This window comes from Mastomys coucha, chromosome X (assembly GCF_008632895.1).
Source record: "Mastomys coucha isolate ucsf_1 chromosome X, UCSF_Mcou_1, whole genome shotgun sequence".
In the NCBI taxonomy this organism is placed as follows: domain Eukaryota; kingdom Metazoa; phylum Chordata; class Mammalia; order Rodentia; family Muridae; genus Mastomys; species Mastomys coucha.
The window spans coordinates 143334937-143345115 of record NC_045030.1 but is presented as its reverse complement, the minus strand read 5'-3'; the positions used below and the strand labels follow the sequence as shown (position 1 = coordinate 143345115).

At 42.6% G+C, this 10179-nt stretch overlaps 1 protein-coding gene across 4 annotated transcripts in view; it reads left to right on the top strand.

Moving 5' to 3' along the window:
- Positions 1-10179, top strand: part of Fam104b (family with sequence similarity 104 member B) — a 153847-nt gene that overhangs the window by 136732 nt on the left and 6936 nt on the right. For all 4 annotated transcript variants that reach the window (XR_004118314.1, XM_031368983.1, XM_031368977.1 and 1 more), the window contains exon 2: positions 5271-5370. Coding sequence is in view for 3 of the 4 variants with exons in the window: in XM_031368983.1 (XP_031224843.1) it covers positions 5271-5370 (100 nt within the window). In the remaining variant the exon portion in view is untranslated. The remainder of the gene's footprint in view (positions 1-5270; positions 5371-10179) is intronic.

Genomic DNA, 10179 nt, shown 5'->3' with positions numbered 1-10179 from the left:
ATAAGAAGCTTTCAATTTTCTCCCCTGAACAGAATATCTAAATCATGAATTTGTCCCTCTCAAGTCTCAGGGATTATCAGGGAAGAAGGGACAGAAATCTTATAAAAGTCAGAAGTGGTGGGATCTTTGTAGGGAAACCTCACTTGCTGAACAATGAAGAACTGTTGCCTACATGAACTCAGCAGCAGCTGTGACCTTATGCAAAACACCTACACAAGATTAAACCAGGAAAACTCTCAGCACAGATTGGGAAGCAGTTCATGGATGCACACCCCTAGCTGAAGAGCTATAAGCAATTAATGGTTATAGTGGAAGAATCAAATTTCTTTAGAGAATTGGCTTCTGAGAGGCCACCCATGCTCCAGTAGATTTTCTCTAACTCATGCAAATACAACCAGCATTACATGGATTCAGGGGGATGTGAAAAAGTACATGGTGTTGGGAGAGAAAGGTGACAGGAGGGAGAAGAGGAAAATCTGATGGTAGATTTCATCAAAACAAATTATATGCATGTGTAAAATTATGGAATGTTAAAAGAGTTTATAAGTTCTTGGCACCAAACCAGATGATCTGATTTCAACCAGATCCCAGGCAGTACAAAGAAAAAACCAGTTGTTTTTCTACAACTAGTTGTCTCCTGACTACCACATATAATCTGTAACATGTATCTGCATGCAAACACACAAAGAGAAATAAATATATGTTAAAAGTTTTTGGAGTGTATTGAAAAATACACTAGTTTTTTTTCCATTCAATACTCTTTTTAAAATTCATTTATTCACTTTACAACCCAATATCAGACATTCCTCTCATCCCAGTACCCTTCTCACACAATTCCTGCCCCCTTTCCATCATCCCCTATAGGTGTCATCCCCGCACTAACACAACACCTTCCCCTCCCTGCAAGTCCTCTCCCACTGAGGCTAGACAAGGCTGTCCATTTAGGGGCACAGTATCCACAGGCAGGCAGGCAACAGGCTCAGGGACAGCCTCTGCTCCAGTTACTGGGGGACCTGTATGAAGACCAAGCTGCCTATCTCTTAAATATGTGCATGGGACCTAGGTCCAACCTGTGCTCTCTCTTTGGTTGATGAATCAGTCTCTGGGAGTCCCCAAAGGTCCAGGTGAGTTGATTATGTTGGTCTTGCTGTGGAGTCCCTGTCCTCTTTGGATCCCTCAGTCTTCTCAACTTTTCCATAAGATTCCCTGAGCTTCATCTACTGTTTGTCTGTGAGTCTCTGCATCTCTTTCCATTGGCTGCTGAGTTGAGCCTCTCAGAGGACAGTTATGCTAGGTTCCTGTCTGCAATTATAACAGAGTATCACTAATAGTGTTGGGGATTGGTTCTTCCCCCACAGATGGGTCTCAATTTGGGGCAGTCATTGGCTGGTCATTCCCTCAGTCTCTGCTCTGTCTTTGTCTCTGCACTTATAAGCAGGAAAAAAATTAGGTTGAAGGTTTTGTGCGTGGGTTGGTGTCCTTATCCCTCCAGTGGTTGTACTGCCTGGCAATGGGAAGTGGGCACTTCAGGATCCGTATCTCCCACTGCTAGGAGTCTTGCAGTCAACCCAGCAGGTCCTGTGGGACCTCTTCCAATCTCAGGTCTCTGACAAATCCTAGAGATTGCTGTCCCCCATCCTCCTTCTTTCTGCCTCCTTGGCTTTCTTTACATTTGGTCTCTCCCTCCACATCCTGCTCCATATCCTGTTCCCTCTTCCACCCAGTTTCCTCCTCCTTCCATTGACTTCTGATGCCTAATTTGTTTCCCTTTCTGAGAAATATTCAATTATCCTACCTTGGACTTTCCAAGTTATCTGGCTTCTTTGGTTCTGTTAATTATAGCATGGTTATCTTGTATGTTTTGGCTTATTGTAGACAAGAACACTTCACAGAAAAACTTATGCTGAAAGTATTTATCAGATTACAAAAATCTTTCATATCTACATGCAGATAAAGCTATAGGAAGTAGGCCTGCTTTGCATAAATACAAAACAAAAGACTCACAGGATAAGCTTTATTTAACAAAATAATGTCATAAGCAAATGTCCTGAATAATTTTATGCATGTAATGCTTGTACCATGATGATATTATTCGATTTAGACATGGAGTACTTCATTATTTTTCAGATCAAGAAATATTTGATTGTTAAAAAAAACTTTACATTAAATAATAAATGCAAAAGAGCTGGGTTATTGTTACTGATTCAGTTAATTTGTCTGTATTTTCTTTTAGTTCATTTTAAAGAGAAAAGTCAGGAAAAACTTGGAAATGATGTTGATGGTTTCTTCTTGAGTTGCCCTGATGGCTGTTAGGGAGAAAGACCATCAGAAGCCTGGGCCATGGTGGTGCTGGTGGCATAGCCAAAGGTCTCCCAGGAGCATCAGGATGAGTACAAGGGATCCAGGGCAATGCTGACATCACTCTGGAGGAAGAGGTAGCTGTTCCGCACGTTGGCTGAGCTACCCAGGCAGCAAGTCACCTCCCTATATTCCAACCTGATCTTTATCACCTCACACATGATATTAGGGGTACAGTGGGTGAAGAGGGGGCACCAACAGAGGTACATTGTTGATGTTATGTTGGTGGGGTCTGCCCCTGGTGGATGCCCCAGGGCAACTTGACCCAGTCCTCCAGGGATCCTGGGATATGGCTGTCAGTGGGCTGGAAGCTGATGAGTTCTGAGTCATCCTCCTCCTCCAAGAGGTGGAACCCTTCTGCATCATCTCAGTACACCTGATTCTGATCATCATGGAGAGAGCCAGTGGGGCTGAGACTGGAGGGAGGAATCTCAGAAGAAACCATCAATATCATCTGGCTCATAGAGCAGGATCGGCATGCTACCTATGGCATCCCTAAGTGTGTTCTCTTCTTGTTGTATTGCCAGCTGACCCTTGTGGTCATTCAGTTCCTTTCTTGTCTGGTCCAGCTGCCACTGCTCCTGAGTACCACAGACATCTTATGGCTATCCTGCTTTTGTTACTCTATGCTCAGCATCTCTCTATGGGGAAACCACCAGATAGCTCCATCATGTCTATGGCAACAGGCAAAACCCTTCAATCCATTCCTAACAAGACACAACACTACTTCCTGCTCTGCTTCTTGCACAAGTACAGCCTTACCATCAGCTTGTTCCTCATCTGCTTTGGCTCCATACTGCAGAGCTTCTGTGACAGTGTCTGGGCCTGCAACCTCACCAGCTGCTTTACAGTCATGCTTTGCAGCAATGATGATAGAGCTCCAGCCTGGTTTGGAGAATTCGCCAATGTGTTGCTATTGGCTCAGAAGCTCACAGCTGCCCTGATTATTTTGCACATTGTCTTTATCTCCATCACCCATGTACATTGCACCAAGCCTCTGTGGAGAAAGAACACTGTGATAAACCTCTGATGGGCAGTGACCATGCAAGTGGTGCTGCTCGGTCAGGTGGTCCAGACAGTGGTAGACCTGCAGCTATGGACACACAGAGACTCATGTCCACTTTGGCCTAGAAGATGTGCCCCTTCTAACATGGCCCCTGGGCTGCCTGTCCCTGGTCCTTATGGTAGTCACCAATGAGATCCTAAAGCTATGTGAGATTCAGGTTCATGTACACTACCAGAAGCTCCAGAAGCTGCAGTTTGAGACTAAGTTGGACATGAACTCTCCCTTCTGAGCCATTGGCCATGGTGGCCATAATTGCCCAGCTTCCTAGAACTAGAGCCAGACCTACTGGGAAGTTGGTATCATGAACATATCATGGTCTGTCTTTGTGCCTCATGGCATCATAGGCTCAGCTGTGGGCACTGGAGATTACTATCTTCCTTACTTGGGCTTCTCATGAAGAAGCCGGCGGGTTGTAGCCATGGTTTGACAGGACTGCTTTGGCTCTTCCCTGGCCTTGTCAGGGGTATTCTTGAAATGTATGACCTCAGGCCCGTGGTAAAGTAATCCTTAGTCCCCTCCCCCATGTGTTCCCTCTCCTTGAGGTCCCCTCACTTGGCACCCTCTGCTCTTGCTTCTTCAGCAGTCCCAGTGTTTGTTGGAAAGCAGTGGTTGCTGCTGTACAAGATACTCTGTCCTCCTGCCCATATCCCATCTTTCTGGGCAAGGGCCTGGCTATGGTCTGAAGACCTCCCCTTCATTTAGGCTTGAAGATTAAAAGGGTCAACCTAACCCTAGGTCCCCCATATCAGTTGACCATGACTCATCCAGAGGACCCTTCCCCGGCACTGTGTGGCTCCTGTCCTTGTTCTGGAATACACCTTTTACTTTTTTTTTTACTGGAAAATGAGCCTTTGGGGGAATGAATGTCAATTGGTTTATATTAAATATGTAAATTGCTTAAAAAATTTGGAAATGTAACACTCAATAGATCCATCCAATAATAATAATGTGTGTAAACACTGCTTTATCTAGGTATAAATTCTCCTTTTTATTTTTAGGTTAATTCTTTTAAGATAGTTTAATTGAAAAGACTGAGATAAATGGGATACTTGGCCAGAAGGATTCTCTCAGGCAATAAAGCAAGACTGAAGACAACAGAAAAATAAGTGAAGTCAAAGAAATGTATGACTAAAAACAACTCACAACTATATTTATTTTAACAGTGGTTATGAGCACGCATATAATGACAGATGAAGAATATTCAAGGATAATATTGCCAAATGACACAAACTAAGTATTTCTGAAAACTAGAATTTGGGAAAAGATATACTGAAATGAATCATTAAAGCACTTTTTAGACATGGTTTCAAGGAAGTAATAAGCCATGGAGTGATGCTGGCTGTCAAGTGACATAATAATTGTTATTATAACAACAGGAATTACCTGACAGTACACAGAAAGTGTCTGTTCAGTGTTCCTAGCTGGCCAAATAGAAGCAAGGGCCAAGAGACACTAGAAGTGAAATAAATCCTGAGAGTAGCCCTATGGCAAGGCGTAGATTCTGCTAAACTGGAGTGGATGAACAATAAGATAATGGGCCTAGTCAGGTAGAGCTTTAACATTGACCCCAAAATTCTTTGTTTCTGGTTTGAAATAGTAGTTAAGATTGAGATGCTGATTTGAGGAATTGAACTTGGGCTTTGGGTTCACATAGAATTCCTGTTTGACATGTTTTCTCCACTGCTTAGTGCCACCTGCTGCAGAATGGAAGTCCATCAGAGCAGCACTGACTGGTTCTTTCCTAGATAAGACCCCAGATTTAGGTTTTGGCACAGGGCTGCAAGGTAAGCATCCAAGATCAATTTCTGAATGACAGATGTCCTTCTCCTTTTGAAACTCTTTTCAGGAAAAGAAGACCAGATGACAATGAGGACGATATCCATCATCCCCCTTGTTCGAAGAGGACTAAGAAGGAGCAGGCCTTACAGGACCCTCATGCTATAGAGGTAGGAATTATGGCCACATACTGATCCTTCTGACTCACTGCTCACAATACAGTATTCATTTCCATCCCCACAAGGGCAAGAGAACCATCCCAGGTGCCCTCATGTAAATCTTCTCATGGGCTGTAGTGGCCTTGAGCTTTAAGTGTTGTCTCAAGCATGGTTTGACTGTGCAATAGAACAGAGAAAGGGTCAACAAGGGGGATTTCCTAAGCACAGCAAGGAGGGACTGGGTTCTAGAAATTTCTCCACTGCACAAATTGGGAGGAAAAATCTTTCCCCACCTGATAATGGTTAGGGCAGAAGTGAACTTGAAGAAGAGAGCCCTATGATAGTAGCTAGCTACAATGCTCTTCTTGCTCCTCCCTGGAAAAACTGAAAGCAAACCGGGAGTTGTGTGAAGGCAGTTTGGAAAGCTTTGTGATGCTTGCACTGAAGAGCTGGCATTTCAAATCCAGAAGTCTTAAATTTAATAACTAATATTGGGTAGTTAATAATAGCAGGCTTTAAATGGAAGTATAACACAGTAAGGAGCAGTGTAAAGTCTTTTTGGACAAGTCTCATCAGGCAATGAGTAAGTATGGACTGACTTTTATCTTTCTTGAGAAAGACAAAAAATGTTTATCAGGATGTACTATTCCTGCCTCTAGGACATGAACACAGGTAGGTTTTGGATAAAATGTATCTAAAGTCTGTGTCCCAGGTCTAACCCAGTCAATGAATCAGTGCTTTTGTGCAATAGAATTTCCTGTTGCATACAGTCATCCAAGTATAAGTACTAGCCTTTATTTCCAAGGCCAGCATCTTTAGACTTTTGCCTGTAAATGTGCTTCCTGGATCAAAGGTATGAGATGTGGCTTTAAAAACCCAAAGTCTAGAAGCTTCTGTGCATGTCTGTATTGCTGATACAGAACAATGGTTTCCCAGTATTTCCCCCTTGATGACTGAGTAGAATAGACCATGGGAAGTGTAAGGCAAGTATGTCGATTACACTAGTACAGATGCCAGACCTTTATTCTGCTATTGATCACATGGGAACTGGTTGATGTCCTCACTCTCAGTTCCAAGGGAGAAACAGCAATAAGATGAATGAAAGAAATGCATTAGGGGCCTCACATATACTTAAGTTAGATTTCTGTGCAAGCTCGTTTTCCACAAATGTTGGGTTAATAGCTATTTGTTAGTTGACGAGGTAAGTTCAGGTGTCTGATGGAATGCTTGATAAACTGTTTTATTTATTTCTGTTATTGGCAGTTTGTAGCCTTTGCTGGGTAGTTTAATCATCATCCTGATGTGACATCAAACAGCCTGAGAGGAGAATCTCTTTTTAATACTATTTTGTATTCTTCGAAATTTCATGCAAAAATACCATATGTCTTGATCATATTCAACTGCAATCTCTCCCTGCAGCTCTACACTGGATGCCTCCCAAAACATGCACTTCCAGCCATCATGTCTTCCTTTTTATTATATGTGTATGTTCCTATTTCAATCACTGTGCCCCCCTAGTGTACTCTAGTGTACAGAACTGTGGGGTCACCCACAGAATCACAGGTAACTGACAAGTGGCTATCTACACAGAGAAGTGACCCTTCTCCAGTAAACATCAGCTGCTTGTGGTGCCTTAGCTAGAGTTTCAGCCACAAAATCCTTTCCTGGATATTTACCTGCCTTTATCATGTAGAGATCTTGTGTAGGCAACTGGAACAACTGAGTTCACAGGTCACACAACCATACCATGACCAGAGGACAACATGACAGTGTTCCTACCAGTAATCTGGCTCTGACATTGTTTCTTTCTTTTAGTCAACAGTGTTCCCTAAGTCTTAAGGCAGGGGAAGGTGGATGGGTATGTTCCATTTGTGGCTGAGCACAGTTGTTTAGTGTGAGAACTTTGGAGAGTTATATGTTTCTTCACTGACTACTACTCCTTGAAACTAGAAGCTTCTCTAATCAGTGTGGAGAGCAGTGCAGATCCGTGGATGTAAACATAAATATTCACAAGGCAGTTTAACAACACAATAACTTAGCAGAACAACACCATGCACCACCGTGCAGCACCGTGCAGGAACTAGCAATAGGGTTTGACCATGTTTACAGTGCCAGGTATACACTAACTCACGTGGCACAGTCCTCAGATCCAATCAGGAGAGCAGTTGGTTAGCCCCAGGAACAGAATTTCCAGTATTACACCGGTGGACTCATCATGCCTGCCAGGGCAGGATTATACCATACAGGGTCCATCCATGGGTAAGCCATGACATATTCTCTCATGGTAGACATCATAATACCTTCTAGGTATATGGACATTAGCTAGCTGGGAGAGTTTTATGGTGAGTTCAAGACTAATTTCCCTATGTCCACTAACAAAATTATGTTTCACATACTGGTACCAGACCAGTGGCAATAGCCTATATCCTTATGGCCACATCTACGGTTGCCCTGAACATAGGGAGCCAAATTGTTTCTGGTATGACACTTTTGTTTATTGATTTGTGGCTTCAGGTAAAACTTTGTCCATGCATGTACAGTTTATATGTCTTCTTGAAATAGCATGAATGAACTCATTTCCCAATTAGTACATTTTCATAAAGCTTCTTCATTGGTCCTTAGTTTTGTTTAACATGGCCACGTTCAACCTTCTTTTCCCATTCCTTCTTAAGCTTTTTTGTTTGTTTGTGTGGTTGTTTTTATATTTTCCAGGCAGGGTTTTTTCCATGTAGCACTGATTGTCCTGGAACTCTCTCTGTAGACCAGGCTGCCTCTGTCTGCAAAGAAAGGATTGTGCCAACATCACCCAACCCCACTTAAACTTTGAGCTCCCAGAATTCCCCCTATATTCTTTCTCTTCACCTGTGTTTCCTTGACTCCCCATACTATATTCTTTCCTTGGGGTGGAAAGTCATAGGTTGTCATGTAGCTTCTTTCTTCACACCTCATTTTGGTTAACTCTTACCCCAAGGTCACTTTCCCCATCTCTCCACAAACTGCTTGAACCTTTATGACACCAGGATTTCTACTATCTACTTTGATTCTTCCACGTTCTGCTATTTCCCAACCTGCCATGCAAATTCCCCCCACCAAATCGCCTCTTTCTAATTTCTTGGATTCCACTGTGACTTCAGGTAAATAACAGGAAACATTTGAATCAAGGACCCACATATGAGAGAAATTATATGGTGTTTGTCCTTACTCAACCCACTTCTTCCCAGTTCAATTTATTGACTTTCCAATAGTCTTACTGAGAAATTACTTAAGTCAGGTTAGGGTATGTCTTTGGCAATATTTTGATTGTGAGTGCATGTAGAAAGACCCAACCCATTGCAGATGGTGCCAATCCCTGTGCAAGGCATTCAGGATGTATAAGAGAAAAAGAAAAGCAACTCTAAGGAAACACGCAATCGGGCAAGCAAGGATTACTGTGCTTATTCTCTGTCTTTCCTTGAGTGCAGGTGACATGCTTTCAGTGTCCTTCCTTGACTTCCCTATACTAAGAAATGCAAACCTGGAGCTGTAAAGTAATTAAGACTTTCTCCCTTGAGTTGGTCTTAGGATGTTTTTATCACAGCAACAGAGATGAAATGAGGATGCGGCTGTTTCTGTCACTCTACATTTCTTTATATGATCTGGAAGACAGAACTTCTGGAGGGAGACATTCAAGAGCTCTGAGTCTCTGGCTCTGAGCCAAAGCCATGTCTCTAGTTGTACTGTGAAACCCTAAGCAAAGGGGGTCCCTTCTGAAATGACCTTCTTAGAAGATGCAGTCTTTGAACTTGTGTGTGTGGGGGCGTGGAGCTTGCCAAAGATGGCCTAATAGCTTGTAGACATATTAACTAGTCTTGTCCATGGAGCATGTCAAAGTAAGGCAAGCAGTTTATTATGCAAGTTCTCTTTAGAGACTACATTGTTGACTGAAGATAAACAGGTCCACATGTGTCCTTCAGGTAAGGCATACCTAATAATCTTTTGTTTTCTTGTTTGTTTCATTCCATTAGCTTTGTTCAGACAGATTATTTGATAAGGCCTGTACTAGAGGTTGAATTTTTCTGATAAAAAAACTGCTTAGAGCTCAAGTTCTGGTCCAATTTCACCTTCTAGTCTTCAGAAAACCTAGGTGAGCCCCCTAATATGCACAGAATTTCACAGATGAATGTCCTTCCTCTCTTGGTCCTTTGCAGAGTGGTATTAACTCAGAAGCCTGCTTCCTTGGCTGTCCTCTGGCTCAAGAGGTTGTGCAGTGTTTGGTGGGCTCAGGGAAGGTGAGGGAGACATTTTGAATGTAAGTAGTCTCTGGGAGTTCATAGTCTAAAGACTCTAGTGGACTTTCTTGGTCTTGTAAGTTTCAGTTAGTAAACAGCAACATGTAATTCCTGAAGTGCAGTTGTATAAGGACTGAATTTCATTACACTGTTGGGGTTCATAGAAACAGTATCTCTCAGGTATCCCTGAGTGGAATTAGGTGGAAAGCCAGTATTGAAGGTAGAAAAACCTTGAATTAACTTGCTTCTCAAGTTAGGAAGGAAGTATTTACAGTTCCGTATCATAAATACAAAGTACCGTTCAGTTTTTGTTATGGTCTTTCCTGATAAAGTTCTTCCTTACAGGTTCCATTTTTCCCACATTTGTGCCACTAGTCCATTGAGGCTCTCTTTACACTTACTGTGAAGCCTGCTGTCCTGTGATGCTTCTTCAGGTGTTGTCTTTCTTCTGTTCTGAGATTGTAAGTTGCTGTCTGCGTTCCTTCATGCCACCAAGCCTTTGGCAGGTTCTTTCCTACAGCTGCTCACCCCAACTTACTTTTCTCATCTGCCT